The following is an 18,844-nucleotide window of genomic DNA, read 5'->3' on the forward strand; positions in this document are numbered from 1 at the left end:
TTGACAGTAATATTACACATTTGGGTGTTATAAGTCGTTGGGAAGGTAAACGTAAACATTGCCTCACATATAATTTTTATTGAATGTAAAATTGAACAGTCCAATACAAATCGTATTCAAATAGACAATGTCCATTTGAAGTGTTTTTCTGGCTCACCGCTAGATGGTGTTGGGAGACCATGTCCATCCACTGGAATCGTTAAGAATACGAGAATACCATCTGTAACACATCATGTTGAAAAATGTTTATCGGGCGACGTATACAGTTTAGAGTGCACCATGTCTTCTGGCACGTTACTTTCATGAATCTATGGCAGCCTCACCTTTGTACCTGACCATATGAAAGTGACTGAGGTGTGATGAATTCCTTATGCAACTAGTCCCTAAGATGAATGTTGTGAATGCATCACTTATGTGGATTCTTACTCACGTGGATGTAATGTTTATGTAAAAAACATCGGATCCCGTGAGATCTCTGGTGTTAAGCAATATTGGGCGTGGTCAAGATTTGGATGTATTGCCACGCGCTTTTGGTGGAAGGTAAGGGAATGGAGGAGCGGAAAGGAACTCACCACCCTGCTGTACGCAAACTCCGGCTCACGCACACCTCTGCGGAGGTTCGGACCTGCCTTCGGGCAGAATACACCCTTGCTTTACATTGCCTGAGGTTCGAACTGCTATGGTATTGATGAGTAGATAACAGTTATAGGAGAGTCGCACACTATACGCAAATCACAATTAAAGACATATACTGAATTACATTAGCTGGCAATTAATACTTGTTTCCTGATACAGTACACTTAAGAGGTTTACCGAGGATATCGTCATATTTAGACAGGCGTGGTAAAAACGAATGAGACATAAAGGATAACAAAATATGTAGGCCTATTTTGTACATATTTCTTGCAACAGGTAATATTAATAGAGAATCTTGATATTTCTATTCTTTTTGGTCCTCTTAAATATTACTACGCCTCTGTGTACTGGTGTAGTCTAGCCTAGTGCGCATCCTGGCTAACCCTGAACTTAAAAATATCAAGTTTAGAAAAAATTTGTTCAATCGTTTCCCCGTGAGATCGTAACAAACAAACAAACAAACAAACAAACAAACAAACAAACAAACAAACAAACAAACAAACAAACAAACAAACAAACATACATACATACATACATACAAAAACAAACAAACAAACAAACAAACAAACAAACAAATAAATAAATAAACAAACAAACAAACAAACCAAACAAATAAAACCAAACCAAACAGAAAGACAGACAAAGAGATAAAAGTTGAACTGAATCTAATATATAATTTTGTATATAATTGATTCAAGAACTGGAAAAAATCCAAAGAAAAGCAGCTGGATTTGTTCTGGGTGATTTCCGGCAAAAGAGTAGCGTTATAAAAATTTAGCAAAGTTTGGGCTGGGAAGACTCGGGAGAATATCAAGTTGCTCGACTAAGTGGTACGTCCGAGGAGTGACATTTGTAGACGAATAAGTTTGAATGATGTCTTTAAAAGTAGGAAAGATCACAATATGAAGATAATGTTGGAATTCAAGGAGACAAATTGGGGCAAATATTCGTTTATAGGAAGGGGAGTTAGGGACTGGAACAGCCTCCGTGGCTCAGACGGCAGCGCGTCGGCCTCTCACCGCTGGATACCGTGGTTCAAATCCCTGTCACGCCATGTGAGATTTGTGCTGGACAAAGAGGAGGTGGGACAGGTTTTTCTACGGGTACTCCGGTTTTCCCTGTCATCTTTCATTCCAGCAACACTCTCCATTATCATTTCATAGCATATATCATTCATTAATAATCACTTTGGGAGTGGCGACCCCATCGTACTAATAGCCTATAACTACTTCATTCATTACATCCCTGACCCGGTCAATGACTGGAAAACAGATTGTAGGTTTTCATTTCAGTTAGGGACTGGAATAAGTTATCAAGGGAGATGTTCAATAAATTTCCAGTTTCTTTGCAATCATTTAAGAAAAGGCTAGAAAAACAACAGATAGGGAATCTGCCACCTGGGCGACTGCCCTAAATGCAGATCAGTAGTGATTGAGATTCGCGATAAAATGAAGTAACAGTCAATAATTTGAAGTGTGCAAACAAAATTGTAATTGAAGCGCTGAAGATACAAGTAGATCAAGTCCACTCTCGGTCTGTTTTAAATCAATTCTACAGACAAGTTGCCTATTGGTTTACCTTTCATAATACCAATTGTAATCAAATAGAACATGTCTTTTTGAAGTGTTTTTCTGGCTCACCGCTAGATGGTGATGAGAGACCATGTCTATCCACTGGAATGGTTAAGAATACAAGAACACCATCTGTAAAACATGATGTTGAAGCAAATGGAATCTTCGCCAAATGATAATCTTGTTTACAATATGCATGGCAAGAGTGAGGATAATAATACTGAGTCGCCACAAATTAGTTCAAAAACATGGGAGGACTTGCATATTGTTTGTTAAAGGGAAAGCAAGCAGGGTGGGTCTCGGTCCATAAGTGGCATCGACTCGTCCGTGGTCCAACAGCTCTGCACTCCGACCTGCCAACCGAGCAGGGAAGGGGTGGCCACGGCTCTACCGTGGGTCTATGCCTCTGTATTCGGGAGACGGTGAGGGGATGGTCGGCTGTCCTGAGAATGGTTTCCCGTGGTTTTCCATTCAGCTGCATTAAGGCGAATGCCGGAACATTTCCTAGTATAGGCCACGGCCACCAACCCTCTTACCTTCTGCGCACATTTCCTTCTCCGATATAAATCTCCTGGCCGGAGAGACGGCGTCGCCATCTAGGAGGTTCTTCTCCCCCTTCAGGGGAGGAATGCAGAACAATAAGTAGTAGTAGTAGTAGTAGTAGCAGTATGAGGCATGGACTACGACGTATTATGCAAAATGTTGAGAATAAGAACAATTACCTTCCGCAAAACTAATCTTTTGCTGGTGGAGTACCTGTGCACTTGTGATGAAGAAGGATCATTTGAAGTTCTTGATCTGTGGTGCAGAGACGATCGTGGTATTCAGAACATAGCTTTGAATATACTGTATCCAAATTGGCATCCTATAAAAAAGAGGAACTGAATGAATTGTTACATCTCCTTCAGTAAATTCGTGAGAACCTTCGTCGCTGGCTTTTACAAGGTTGGCGTCAGGAGAGGCATCCTTTCGTAAAACTGAGCTAAAGCAATATTACTAAATTGGAAGAAAGGCCAGGAAAAAGAATAACAATCTGACGATTTAAAATAAGCAAGTTTTCCGTGTTTAACATATCAGCTTTTATTATTGTGAAGAAACTTTTTCTCAGAACTAAAATAATGTGAATTGGTCTAGTTGCGTTTTCAGCGCTTCAGTTATAACTAAGTAAATTCTATCAGATATAAGAATTTATTATGTTTACTTTGTTCATTCATTCATTATTTATTTACCATAAACCTTTACAGTATCTATGGAAGGCCAGGGGTAAAGGACAAGCCCCCTATGTTCATTATTACATGAAATAAATGGCAGGCAAATATAACTCACGGTTTTTTTTTTTTTTTTTTTTTTTTTACAGATTTGCAGCTGACAGATTCCGGCTTGTATACATGTACAGCATCATCTGAAAGTGGTGAGACGTCGTGGTCCGCTTCACTTACAGTGGAAAAGAATCCATCACTCTCTAGTCCCAATTTGCATCGCACTCCTGACCCGTCATTATATCCTAATCCTCCATCGGTGCCAAGAATCCTCAATGTAACAGAGTCTTCCGTCACGTTATCTTGGAAACAGGCCTCCAAAAATAAAGAAGGTGCTGCTCCAATAATTGGATACACCGTGGAGTACTTCAGCTCTGACCTCCAGACTGGTTGGGTCGTCGCAGCCAATCGAGTGCCAACAGAAACCATAACGGTAAGTTACGTTCACTGTTCGATGTCATATTTACTTATGCCTATTGCTCACGGTAAAATGTCTCGTAAATGTTGTTGTAATAAAACTTTGGTGAAAACAAGTTGTGTTGCTCACGGTAAAATCATTTTATAAAATCCGTGGAATCATCAGGATGGCCATCTATGAATCACTTCTGAACTAAGATGTGTATGTGCTGCCATCTATCGATAAACTTTTAAACCAAGAACAACTTACAGTGTGTTTGAGAGTATGGCTCCAAAAAACAAAGCAAAACTTGCTGCTTTAGCTACTATTTTATGTTGTACAGTGGTAAAAAGGAAGAAAAGAAATGCCAAGAAATGTTGGACTCGGGATTGGATCAAAAGAGGAGAAGAAGGTAGAGGAATGCTGTCCTTGGTCGAAAATTAGTTGAGGTCAAAAGACCAGCATTCATATAGGAATTCGGCGATTGTGTTTTCTGCCCCTCTTCTTGCATTTCTATTGTGGTAAAGTGGCGTTTTAACCTCGTACAAACGTGGATATTTCTGGCATTCGTCCAGTAAAACACTAACAGCTTCCTTAGTCCACCCGGATCCTGCCATTTTAGAAAGAAGTGTTTGTTTACAATCGAGCTTCACAATCTTCTCACGACGTAGCGCCAGCATCATCGTGATGTCAGATTCGTTGATTGTTTCGATTTCGTAAAATTAATTTTACGGAATTGAACATGTCCTATTTTATGAAAAGTTTTATCAAAGGTTTTACAAAACTTGAATTTGACCGTGAGCAACAGACATTTTATAAAATTAAATTATTGTACAAAAAATTTGACAGAAAATGTTACCGTGAGCAACAGGCATTAATCTGTAATCGTAATCACTGCAAATTGAAAAGGTGTGAGAGCTTTTCCCTCTTCAATTCCTCGTTTTTCTCTGATATATAATAGGTGTCTGCTCAACTACAGACGTCACCTTATCACTTCCAGGCATCTTCTGTGTTTATGCATGCTCCATCCCAGGTTATTTCGGTTATTTTACCACTAGCTGAAATAGGCGATATTTATTTTGTATTTAAAACTATTTACAACATTTTAGAACAAACATGAAATTAAAACATTGTCTCTTCTCAGTTGCATCGAAATTTCACGATTGTGTGATGAATTTCCATGCACGAGTGTACACCATACGTGCAGGCTGATATTCCGCCTCCTCCTCCTCCCCATCATCCAGATGAATCACTCCTACTATCACTTCCACAGAATGATCTTCACTGTTCTCGTAACAGTCAGACTCATCATCATTGCTTAAAACATCTAAAAACCTTACGTCAAAAGATTTATACAGTATTGTGCACTGCCTTGGTCACATACGACAATAGAAGTATTACTGTTAACTAGGGCTCGGATGTTTAGGAAAATTCATATTTTTTATTTGTCTATTTTATTGCCTGATTGGATTTTGATGCAAATTAGGTGATTATGATCACAACTAAGTTATCATTATTTGTCACATAAATGCATATTTTGGCTATTTTTTGTCCTAAGGTCATATTTTGAGCTATTTTCGTAGAAACGCCATATATCGGTGGTTTGACGACAGCTGTAGCTATGCAAATATCATCTTCAACATACCGAATGCGAACAAGTGTTCACAAAACATGAATCTTGTCATACACTTCAGTTCCACCCGCGGAGAAGAATGAAAAACTTATGAGAGTTTGCACTATAGGCCCTGCTGCCCTACCATAATGTATCGAAAGACATTCGTTTCGTGGTACTCAATTTAAACAAGAAGCAAGTTCGATAATGCCAAAATTGTAATTATAACAACTTGAAATAAAATGTTCAATATTTTCCGCCTTTATAACGATATATCACTGTTTCCCTTATAAATATCAAGTTTATAAGAATTTTCGTACTATTCCGTTTTGAAAGTGTGTATCAAACCTCCACCTACAAAATGAACCTCAAACACTAACATACACTGTGATTTAGATATTTTTGTCGAGTTTTTACTCCGAGTATCTGAAAATATTAATATTTTTGTAAATACATATGTTATATAAAATCTAATATACAGTAAATCCTATTGAACTAAATGAGGTACAAAATTGTAGTACAACACTATGAGAGGAAGCCCTGAATAAAATAATAATAATCCGTGCAACAATAAGAGAGTTATGAAGGAACAAGTGATATATTGTTAAAAAGTCGGGAAATTTTTAACATTTTATTTTAAAATGTTATAATTAGAATTTTGACATTATAGAACTTGCTTTTGATTGCTCTTAAGCATGCCAATACTGGGATATATGCAGCATTTGTCAACAAGATTTGTAGCATATGTAACAATCGAATGAATATTGGCCTTTTTTCCCCGTGTTAAACCGGGTCTCCCCCCTTGAATAATATTAATGAAATCTAGCCTTAAACGTCCTAAAATATTTAAAAACATAGTTTAAGTTCTAGTTTTTCCGGATTTCAAACCATAAATGCAGTGTGCGAGCATGTTCTGACTTTCAAAATGTTGTGTGATCTGATAATCTTAGCGAACTTATTACTTTATAGGCATTTATTCACAAATGTTTGATAAGTGAATCAAGGGTAATAGATTGTGAATAACTCAATATGAAAGTAAGAAAAAGGAATTTAGTGAACAAATGTATATCAAAGGAATTGCCGTTTTGATTTATAATTTATTTTAATACGGCCACATTTAGATTACTGTATTAAATTTTCGGGTCATATTTTGTTATCTTTGGGTCATATATCGTCATTTTTGAGGTCATATTTACTTGCTTATTTGGGCTTTTTTTAGGTCTTAAAACATCCGAGCCCTACTGATAACTGAACTTCAGTCGCAATCTATTTTTCTTTTTTTGGTTGACACTACTTGAGAGATAGATTCCGATCGTTCTTTTTTACTTCTTCGTTTTGAGTATAGGTCTACACTCAACAGATATTCACTATATCGGTAAAATTCACTGAAGAGAAACCCTATTCGTGATCGCTATGTATTTGCAGCCTCCGTAGGCAAGCAGTGAAGGTATGCTAGCTCTCCAGATTAAGAACCTCTCCAGACTCAGATGGTACTGGGTGGTTACAAATAAACTTCCCCAGCTTAAACGTCTCTTGGCAGAAAACTATTCCTAGCACGCATACCGAGCTCGGTAGGACTAATATCCAGATAATAATAATAATAATAATAATAATAATAATAATAATAATAATAATAATAATAATAATAATAATAATAATAATAATAATTAAAAACGAAAAACGGGATCTACATTATAAAATCCGGACAAGAAATCTACTCTGAGAGAGAGAAGGTCACGGACACAATGCGCAAACGCAGGGCTCATTCCTACGGTCACTTAAGACAGACGGACGACTCTTGATGGGCAAAACGCATTTTTAACAATTTCGACTCTTAAAAAAATATTCTCTGGAACGTTAACGTCAAGAAAGACCTCGAAGAAATGAGACTACGACCGGACGACGTGCACAATTAGACCTTATCAGGGCAAGCATCGTGACTTTTGGGACTTTCCAAGATGAGAAATGGTCAGCTGGTCGGAAGAACGTCGTCGTGCTCGCCACAGCAAACTAGTGAAAACCTACTGGATCAAACAAAAATTGAATAAACGCCAGAATGTATAATGAAACTTATTGTGGTTCCTAGTTGGCCGGTTTGCTAATAATAATAATAATAATAATAATAATAATAATAATAATAATAATAATAATAATACCGGTAATAAAATAATAATTTCGTGGCCTTAGGTTGCGTGTGCAAGCATTTTAATTTGACGCCATCTGCCTCCTTGCTCGTCAATTTCGACATTCTGTTTTACTCTAGGCCTTCTAGATGGCAGAGGATATCAAATCTATCTTGGGCGTCTAAGGCTGAGTTTTAATTAATTTTGTCGGGTAAACACCAAATGTGTTATCAGATATCTTTTACATCGTACGACATGGAGTGTCGAATGGACTTTTTTTCCATCCTTCAAAAATCCAACTACTGTACCTCTGCCGAATTCGAACCAGCTATCTTGGGATCCGAAGGCCAATACTCTACCACTAATCCAATGAGGGAGCTATATCCATATTAAGAGCTACAAGACTTGCATGGTTCACCGGTACCTGAAAAATGGGGTTTATAAGGAGAGCATTCCCACATGTGTCGATCTGAAGAGAAGAATATCAAGGGAGATATCAAGCATACGCGTGGAGATGCTCATGAAACCGAGCAGCAAGCCATCCGGCGCTTTCAGGCTGTCCTGGACATGGATGGGTGCCATTTCGAGCACACTTTGTTGTGAGATGGGCGCTAAGTTCACAGAAACCAGGCTTATTGTATGAAAGTTAATAGTAATGCTATAGATTTTTACGTACCATTAACTACTTTTGAAGATTTTCGGAGGTGACGAGTTGTCGGAACTTTGCCCCGCAGCAGTTCCTTTAAGTGCCAGTTAATCTACCAATACAAGACTGACGTTTCTGAACACCTTGAAATACCACCGGACCAAGCCAGGATAGAACCTCCAAATTGGGTTCAAAAGGCCAGTGGTAGAGCTTTTCACATTTCATATCACGAAACGAATCATACGCAGTAATAGGAAATGTATTCAAAAATGTATTTGTGATGCACATTCTACCTTTTATGTTTATTTGTGATTATTTTTGATTTATTTTATTTATTTAGCGTATGATGAATACAATATTATTTACAATATATACAACTACCATCTCAAGCTCGTAACTAAAGTTCCATGTCAAAATTTAATAGCCAGAGAAGAGCTTCGTTTGAGACACAGTTTAAGTCCTCAATAGAGCCTCTGTAACTACGCAAAGGACACTCAAATGCAAGGTGTTCCACTGTCTGTTCCCCTTGTCCGCAGTCACATTGCGGTGATGTCTTCCATCCCCATTTGAAGAGAGTGGCTCCACATCTACCTTGGCCGGTCCTAATTCGATTTAGCATCCTCCACTGCCGTCTGGGAAGAGAAAAACCATCTGGGCACTTGCATGGGTTCTCAATGATGTGGTGATGTGGTAATGCGGATTGCTGTTGCCATTGTTCTTTCCAGGCGTCCGATACATTAAAGGAGGTGTCCTGTAAATTCATTGCAGTACGCCAAGAAGGGTGTCTGGATTTCAGTCGTTTAGCTGGGGAAGCTGCTATGTCAGAATGAATAGGAAGGTGAGGATTGTTTTCAATTTTCTTCCACAAGTTAAGCAGTGACTGTGATCTTCTTAGGGATGGAGGTGGTATGTGGCTTAGGGTGGGAAGCCAGTGTGTGTTAGTTGGTCGGATGCATCCTGTAATGATACGCATTGCTTGGTTCAGCTGGGTGTCTACTAATCCAGTGTGAGCACTGTTAAGCCAGGTAGAGCAGCAATATTCAGCGACGGAATAAGAGAGTGCAAGAGCAGTGGATCTCAGGACTTGGGCATTAGCACCCCAGGATGTACCTGCCAGCTTTTGGAGGATGTTATTTCTGGTCTTGATCTTGGCTGACACATTATAGAGGTGATTCTTGTAGGTCAAGGACCTGTCCAGGGTGACTCCCAGGTATTTTGGGTTACTACAATACTGTAGATTCTCTCCTTTGAATGGTATGGTTGGTTTGTACCCAGCACTTCTATTCCGCAAATGGAAGGTAGACACAACAGTTTTCTTGGGGTTTGGTCTAAGGTTGTTGTGATAAAAGTAACTGTCTAGAATCTTTAAGTCTGATGTAAGCGTCGACTCAGACTCATCGAAGCGTTGATGTTGGGCAACCAATGCGATGTCATCTGCGTAGATGAATTTTCTGGATTTAGTTACAGGAAGGTCATGTGTGTACAGGTTGAATAGAAGAGGGGCCAATACAGAGCCCTGAGGGAGTCCGCCATTTATCTTATGTACTTTACTTCTGGAGTCTTCGGAAAAAATCTGGAAGTACCTATTACTCAGCATGTTACTGAGTAATGTGGAGAGTTTCAGACAAGGGATGATGCTGATAAATTTGAGAAGGAGCTTATCTTGCCACACGGTGTCATATGCAGCTGTCAGATCTAAGAAGACGGCCGTGCTTACCATTTTGTTCTCAAATCCATTTTCAATATGGGTAACTAGTGCTAAAACCTGTTCTTGATTTTTGATAACTCCGTACGTAAGATATTCCATCCAAATATGTATTTATTAATCAAGTTCTATTTATTCTTTATTTGTGAATGTTATTGAAAACTTCGTGTTTGAGATTAATTCAGAAAATGTACTTTAGAAACAAGTTCTATTACCGTTCAGTTTTACTGTTTGATTGTGAATATTATTAATGTAGAGGAAAGCTTCTATTAATAGTTGTTCATCATTCCACACGCCCGTTTTTCACGTTTATCATTCCCCCTCCCCACACCAATAATTACCCAAAGTCAGCGAGCCTCCTGGTGTACAATTAAAAAAAAAAGATATTATATAATAACCAATACCTCGTATCCTCTAGTACGTTCATGCTAATAGAAATGACCTTATAATTCCGAAACGTCGGTGCTGTTTCAATGGAAAGGAAGGGTTACAAATGAATGAAGGATGAAGTCCGTTACTCCCCAGCCATTGAAGAGCATGAGCCCGGAAATGACCAGTTATTCAAGCCCCTGAGTAGAAACCTCGCTTCAGCTAGCTGAGAGCTCTTCTTTTCCTTTCATGACTGGCAATACCGCAGTGCTCACTGACCGAACCACATATATCTGTGGGTGAGATCATTTCTCTTGTCTGTATCTCATTAGTCTCGCATTTCAAAAGGTTCACATTCTCAAAAGTCTTAAACTACGTCATCTTCCATGATTTGAATGAAATGAAATGGCGTATGGCGTTTAGTGCCGGGAGTGTCTGAGGACAAGTTCGGCTCGCCAGATGCAGGTCTTTAGTGTTGACTCCCGTAGGCGACCTGCGCGTCGTGATGAGGATGAAATGATGATGATGATGACACATACACCCAGCCCCCGTGTCAGCGAAATTAACCAATGATGGTTAAAATACCCTACCCTGCCGGGAATCGAACCGGGGACCCCTGTGACCAAAGGCTAGCACGCTAACCATTTAGCCATGGAGCCGGACATGATTTGAATATTTTTCTCAAAAGTAAATTGCTGACTTTTGTTATTGAATATCACACACACAAAACTTCACGACATTAATGTAATCTGCTACCTCTTATCATTTGCAGATTGGTGACCTCAAGCCTGATACATCGTACGTGTTTTTAGTCCGGGCGGAGAACCCATACGGACTCTCCGTCCCTAGCCCAGTGTCGGAACGAGTTCGTACACAAGGTGGAGACCACAGGGCTGTACCACAGTACGAACTGGACGAGGCTCGGGCACGTCTGAGTACAAAAGTGGTACAGCTCCGTGACATCCAGTCACTTAGCTCTACCTCAGTGAAGCTCATCTGGGATGTAAGCATTCTCATACACCGCACCAGACATTGTAATAACATTATTCACATACTTTACCACTATAAGCAACAAAAATTAATTAATTTTAATTTATTACAGATATTAAGCGGAGAAGAATATGTTGAAGGTTTGTACGTCCGTTTCCGGGATCTTTCTGGTGGCTCTCAGAAGTACAATATGGTGACAGTTCTTAATGCAGGTGCCACAAGTTATGTGGTTACCAACCTGAGAAAGTTCACCAAATATGAATTTTTCCTAGTGCCATTCTACAAGTCTGTTGAAGGACAACCTTCCAACTCGAAAAAAGGACAGACACAGGAAGACGGTAAGTTAAGGCCTAATCTGACATTTGGAAGATATGTAATTGTTGTGATGAGGCACTGCACAGATTTATGTATTTTTGATGAAGTACTGTTTCGATTATTATACATTTAAGCTGTGGATCTTGCTGCTTGACGTAAGTCTTACTGTAAGTGATGTCAATAGAAACCACGGTTGTGACTGTGATGTAAAGATTCATTCCTATTTTGGTACATGCGTTCTCTATTGATTTCAGATTTACAATATATGATAGACATTTTTTAAACTAGAAAATTTTGATTTACTCCTTTCCTTCTTGTAGTTCCTTCAGCTCCTCCTGACAATATCCAAGTGGGCATGATAAATGCTACAGCAGCATTTGTCCGATGGTCACCACCTCCTCCACAACACCATAATGGAGTATTACTGGGCTATAAGGTAAGTTATTTTCAAAATTTCACTAATAATTTATTCTGAGTATAATTCCGTTAGAATTCCTCTTTCGTGTACAGTATAATATTGTATTATTTGCGTTTATAGTAGTGTAGATTTTGTTTAAGATGTTGTTGTTGATGAAGGAGGTTATCAGTATTGTTGGTTTCAATTTTTTCAACCTCGAACTTCCTATCACTACAGCTCCTTACGTAAATGCGCTTACAATCTTTGCTATGGTATCGGATCTAGTTTACTTATCATTAGTAATGACTCTCGGAGAAGGTGTCTTCCTCGTTCAACAAGCTGTGAATTGTTCACTATGTCCGTTCGCAGTGTTCAAAGCTTCAAGAAAATTAATTTTAAATGTGACTGAATAATTAATATTCCAATTCCAGCATGTAATAATTTGAATGTTTTCCTTTCCTTTTTGCATCCGAATTTAGCCAACTATGAAATGAAATGGCTTAGGGCTTTTAGTGCCGGGAGTGCCCGAGGACAAGTTCGGCTCGCCGGATGCAGGTATTTTGATTTGACACCTGTAAGCGACCTGCGCGTCGTGATGAGAATGAAATGATGATGAAGACGACACATTCACCCAGCCCCCGTGTCAGCGAAATTAACCAATTATGGTTAAGATTCCCGACCCTGCTGGGAATCGAACCCGGTATCCCCATCTAGCCATGGAGCCGGACTAGCCAACTATGGACCGCATGGAACTTACGACTTCTTGGCCTTTGTTCTCTTACCAGAATTTTATTGTTTCGCTTCTCATTTTTCTCTGCTCTTCGGAAATGATCCGTCTGGTTCTTCCTCTTAGTAGTTTCTCTTTAAATCATTTTGAGCTATCGACTCCTCTGAACGATCTTCTATTGTGGATCATCTTTGGTGTAATTCTTCTGCATCTCGCTTGACCTCTTCTCCCACTTGGAGGTAGTCTTTAATACCATGATGTACCTGAAGATCTTTCCGGTCAGTCGTTTGTTACCCATTCTTACTACAGTAAGTGTCCGCAGAATGTCAACCTTGGTTTTCGTATTATGTCCGTGACCTTTTCGGTGTATTTGTAGAGCTCTTCATCTTTAACTTTCTTCCATGTCCTATAGTTAGTTTTCCGTGGTCCCAGAATTTTCCTCTGAATCTTTATTTTGTTCTTCTCGAGTTCTTAGAGGCCCCCTTTCTTATTTAAAATAAGACACTATGAAGCGTATTTTCCATTATAAATACTTGAAATGACGATGCTTTTGCGGAAGTATATTCATGTCGGGATGTGGTCAAATTTATAGCTTGGTAATTGTGGATTATTTTAAGACGAGTGCACGTTAATTAATATATTTGCTATTGAAAAATGATAATATATTCCCTTTCAGATACAAGTCAAAGGAAACGGAAGTAAAATTCTAGCTCAGTTGACTTTGAATGCTACAACCACGTCAGTGCTCTTAAATAACCTCACTACTGGTGGTTCGTACAGTGCGCGAGTTGTATCCTTTACTCGTATGGGATTAGGAACATTCTCCGCACCTGTACCGCTTGTGATGGACCCTTCTTTACTACACCAATACCCTCACAGGTGAGAAAGATTTTGATATGTTGTTTATTTATTAAAACAATCGGAATTTTGGGTACAATGTAGTAGGAGTATTTATACATTATTTTCTAGATGAACATATCTGAATATATTATCAAATCTTGTATCTTTCGTAAAGATGTTTGTATTCATTGTTATGAGACGGGACACGCCTTTCATGACGCCTCCTTTACTACTGCCTATATATTCATTCTTAGAAATGTCGGAATTCTTACAATTTTCTTATGATTATTATTAATAGAAGATGGCTGACCCATTGCACTTCCTCTTAAAACAGTATTCACCACCGTCTCTAAATTTCTCTTATTGGAACATGCGTGGTATTTGCATAGTTCCTTCTCATGCTATCCTTTCTGCCTACATTTATTAATGAACAATTATTGTTTCAAATTAGCAGTAAGTTGTGAGGCATGTTTGCAAATACGCAAGTAAAATTTTACTTTAGATTGTTGTCCTAGCAAACGAAATTTATTCTCGGTTTGGACTTAAAGACTGACTAAAACTAAGGACATTTAATCTTCAACGAAATTAAGCGGAGATAAACATTCGGTTTTGAAGAAAAGAGTACATTTTTTCAACTTGAACACTTGCTTTTGACGACCACATTATAGTTTTTAAAATATCTTAGCTATTAGTTCGTGCGAGTGCATGTGGTATATTCCGAGTCAATAAAGCAGAAATGGTAATGTCACCATAGCTCAGTTCGTAGAGTAACGGTCATGAGAGCCGAAGGTTATGAACTACGTTCCCACCGGCGATCAGTTGTCCAGTTTTGCTCTGCGTTTAACGTTTCTGATAGCTGATATGGTACTGATGTACCTTTTACATTAATTCATATCCATGTGACCTACTCTTTCATATCCAAATATTCCGTACTAGCTGTAGTACCCGGCGTTGCCCGGATAGTTTCTGAATATTTACCTTTAAGATTTGCATTACCAGTTAGTTCTGTGTGATGTGAATTTTTATAGAATTCCTTTTTGACTTGCAGATTGATATGTCATGATCTATTATGTAGTTTTAAAATTATTTATATGTGTTTGATTTCAAGTTTTAGATTATTTAATTTTCGAGTAAAACTTCGTCCTTATGGAGGTTGGAATCGACTGGGAAGTATTTGATCCTGTCAAAAATTAATAAGTGATAACTATATGTATTTAGCCGTCGCACTATAGATACGATGTACAGGATTTCAACTGTCAATGAGACTGTCCCCCTCCCGCCCTCCACCACTAAGAGATATAAAATCTGGATTGTCACCATTCATCTTAGTGACCCAGAAAACTGTAGATTCGACACTGTTCTCGATTATTTTTATATCTCACTCCCCCTCACCCACACCCCAAAGGGGGCTGAACATGAATTTAAAAATATTCGGAGTGTCACTAATTATTTCAGCTACCACGAAAACTATGGATTCGATAATATTCTAGATTATTTTTATACCACCCCCCTCGCCCCCTGCCCATAAGGGTGCTAGGGGTGCCTTACCCTCACGCGGTTTGTCTCCTGATACTAATTGATAAGTGTACCAAGTTTGGTGAAATTGCACCAGTGGTTTAGGAGGAGATTTGTCATTTACACACCCACACCCACACACCCACGCACACACATACATCAATTTTTATATAGTAAGAAGAAGATAATATTTTTATATTTAGTTTTTCGATTAATTTTATATGTCACCCCCTACGCTCCCCACTTGGACTTGCAAAAAATCCGGAGTAATACTATTCATCTCAGAGACCCTGAAATCTATGGATTCGAAACTGTTTTTAATTATTTCTATATCTCACCCCCCTTTGCTCCCCACCTAAAAGGGGGCTGGACTTTAAAAAATTCTAGAGTATTACTTTTCAACTCAGCGACCCCGAAAACTAGGAATTCGACACTATTCTCGATTATTATTGTAACTACCCCCCCCCCGACCCTCTCCCTTAAGGGCGCTAGTGATGGCTTACCCCCCACAGTACTCGTCTCCCGATAGTAAGTGATACGTGTACCAAGTTTGGTTGAAATTGCTCCAGTGGTTTAGGAGGAGATGTGTCATTTACACACACACTTCCATTTCTATATATAGTAAGATTTGTATACTCGTACTTCACCCCCTTTCCATCCCCGCCCAAAGGAGTCCTATGAGTGCCTTACACAACAGTATATTTTTTCCAGATATTAAGTCTTATTTGTATCAATTTTGGTTGGCAGCTATGCCCAAACGTACATACATAATCTCACTGCTCTAGAATCCTGGAGCTGACGTTGCCATGGTTACGGCAGTTCATTACTTTATCCGATTCCTAGAGAAGGGATAGTGTGGTGCCAATATCTCCGTAACGGTTGGTTTTAGGGCCTTAAAACATGGTTTTCGGGCCCGTAGGGCAAACCGAGTTTTGTTTCTTGCGTCAAGAGGATTAAATTGAGCTTTGTCTCGTCCTTATACGACAAATTCGATATTTTGCCTATAATAGTATAAGAGAAAAACGGTTTTCCTATAAAACCCCCGTCTTTTCAAAGATTTTAAAATGATATGCATATGAAACCTTTCCCGGGGTGAGTATACTCTAAATATGAAGTTTGGTTGAGATCTATCCAGCCGTTTCGACGTGATGGTGGAACAAACAAACAGACAAACAGACACGAACAACTTTATTTATAAGATTCAGAACATTATGTTATTTAGTAGTCAATAAATATCTAGATATAGATGAAAATTACATAACGAATGGTGAGTACAATATGTGAATTTTTCCTTAGGGCTCATCACAGCGAAGGAGGAGACCATAATGTAGTTCATGAAACGTGGTTCCTCGTGTTGATGGGAGCAATGGTACTGGCATTAGTTCTTGGATTTGTTGGTGTACTTTATCTACGAAGAAGACAAGCCCTGAAAAAGGAACTTGGGCATTTGAATGGTAAGTGTACAAATTTATCTCTGGACATTAAATTTCTTTTGTTTCAGTTATTAGTTGCGACGGTAGTATAAGGTTTTCAAACTTTGGAGGCATATCTGAGTGACCTGGTCCCTATTATTCTATTCCTTTTCCTCTTGTTAATGTTTCTCTACAGACTATCTGAATACTAGGATATATGATTCCTGTTACTCCTTTCTCGATTTTGTAAGTCATGAAAATACACGGTTTACGTACACGTCAAGTAAATTCAGTTAAATTCCATCGAATGTTATACACCATCTATGTCACTTCTTCAGTTCATTTCGTCCTGAGGCTCGTCGAACTCAGACCCCGCTCGTGTCTGTGCACAAAATTTCTTAGGATATTATTGGTAAAATTAAAGATGGTAGATACCATTCTTTTAATAGAACAAAGTACTTCATCGCTATGGTTGTCAGTTTAGTCTCATAACACTTTATTGGTACTGTATACAATTTTAATCGTCTATGTTTGGTTACTATCACTTAGGAAGATGTATAATTCATCTGATGCCATTAGAGTTTTCCGTCCATTGAGTCCTTTATATTTCTAACGTATTTCCATGTTGCTAATGCTATGCTGAAAAATGTTAAAAGAATACAACTTGTGAACTTGGCGTTTGTGACCTTATTCCAATTCTAAATTGCAGCATATCATTATAATTTTCAAGCTTTTTAGCAATGTCTCTAACTTACGTGGAATTGGGTTGCTACCAGATCATCCTTCACTCTGTGGTTCGAAAGGAGATTGCTTCATAACTCCAACAGCTTTGAGTCATTTGGAAATAAAGTTCAAGTGTACCTTAGGCTTTTCATTGCGTCGATCTCTTCCTTTCAGAGTGATGCGCATACTTTTATTAATACTGTATAGCATGGGTCTGAATGGGCAATAATTTAGCCATTTTGATATTGTCTACCTACATGAATTTTTTTGCTAATGGCTTTACGTCGCACCGACACAGATAGGTCTTATAGCGACAATGGGATAGGAAAGGGCTAGGAGTTGGAAGGAAGCGGCCGTGGTCTTAATTAAGGTACAGCCCCAGAATTTGCCTGGTGTGAAAATGGGAAACCACGGAAAACCATCTTCAGGGCTGCCGACAGTGGGATTTGAACCCACTATTTTTCCGGATGCAAGCACACAGCTGCACGCTCCTACATGATTTTTAAAACTTCTGTGTATAACATACAGTAGATAATTTAGCAGTAGTTCATACTTATAACCTGAGATTCAGCCTCAGCAATTTCATCCTCTTGTTGTGTGTATAAGAAGCTTGTCTCCTCTTTCCGGTTTACTTTTGTTTACGTCACACTGACACAGTTGTGGACATCGGTTTCATCAGGACGAGGAAGTTCACGAGTGCGTAAGTTTTTATACAAAACTGGAATTGATCGTCTCGTCTCCCAGTGGGATAAATGTATTCACGCGTTTGGTAATTACTTTTGAGTCACGTTGTAGCAGGTTTGGTTTTCATTTGATTCCCCTTTATACATAGACTAGAAATAATTCTCATAATTAACAAGATTAATAAGATTTTGTATTTTTATACTTATTCTAATAACTTGTATGTATTGCTACAGACCCAGATTTTTTAATCCATGTCATTTTTCTTTGCACTAGTTCCAGTGGTGAATACGAATGACATATCTCAGCTAAATTTAATGAATGGCAAAGAAACATTGTGGATAGACCGTGGCTGGCGACCGGCGGATTGTGCTGATAAAGACTCGAGCATGTTGGAGACAAAACTACTAAACAATCACGGTCTGAGTCATGATCTGAGCTCTAATGCTACAGACTACGCTGAAGTTGGAACGCAAAATCTCACGACTTTCTATAACTGCAGGAAAGAGCCTGATATTCCCGCACCCTACGCAACTACGACGCTGATAAACTCAATCACCAGAAGAGAGAATATGGTATGTTTACGAGTGTTCATTTATGGTCATGTTTACATCTCGTGAAATTATAACAGCCCGTGTACTGTACTTCTAGCTTAATATGATTTTGTGTGTTTCAGGATAATAGCCATTTGTTTGTGCCAATCAGTATGGGAGGGCCAGGTGAAGCCAAAACGTCGAGTTCCAGCGATTCTTGTGTGAAGCCTGATTTATCTAGTCTTGATACTAATCCTGGAAGTGGGAAGAAGTCAAATAGCCCAAGTTCGGAAATTGGGAGTATGTATATAGGTGAGTAAGGATTTAAAATTAATTTTAAAATTATTTCTAATAGTTTACAATTTATCATTTTGTTCCATATTTTGTCCGAGA

General features: G+C 38.7%; 1 protein-coding gene across 1 annotated transcript in view; it reads left to right on the forward strand.

Moving 5' to 3' along the window:
* Window positions 1-18,844, forward strand: part of LOC136856842 (roundabout homolog 2) — a 535,367-nt gene that overhangs the window by 485,566 nt on the left and 30,957 nt on the right. Inside the window, exons 9-16 of the mRNA XM_068229560.1 lie at window positions 3,565-3,899; window positions 11,091-11,321; window positions 11,421-11,646; window positions 11,944-12,059; window positions 13,424-13,626; window positions 16,399-16,556; window positions 18,195-18,493; window positions 18,595-18,763. Of these exons, the coding sequence (XP_068085661.1) occupies window positions 3,565-3,899; window positions 11,091-11,321; window positions 11,421-11,646; window positions 11,944-12,059; window positions 13,424-13,626; window positions 16,399-16,556; window positions 18,195-18,493; window positions 18,595-18,763 (1,737 nt within the window). The remainder of the gene's footprint in view (window positions 1-3,564; window positions 3,900-11,090; window positions 11,322-11,420; window positions 11,647-11,943; window positions 12,060-13,423; window positions 13,627-16,398; window positions 16,557-18,194; window positions 18,494-18,594; window positions 18,764-18,844) is intronic.

This window comes from Anabrus simplex, chromosome 1 (assembly GCF_040414725.1).
Source record: "Anabrus simplex isolate iqAnaSimp1 chromosome 1, ASM4041472v1, whole genome shotgun sequence".
Classification (NCBI taxonomy): Eukaryota; Metazoa; Arthropoda; class Insecta; order Orthoptera; family Tettigoniidae; genus Anabrus; species Anabrus simplex.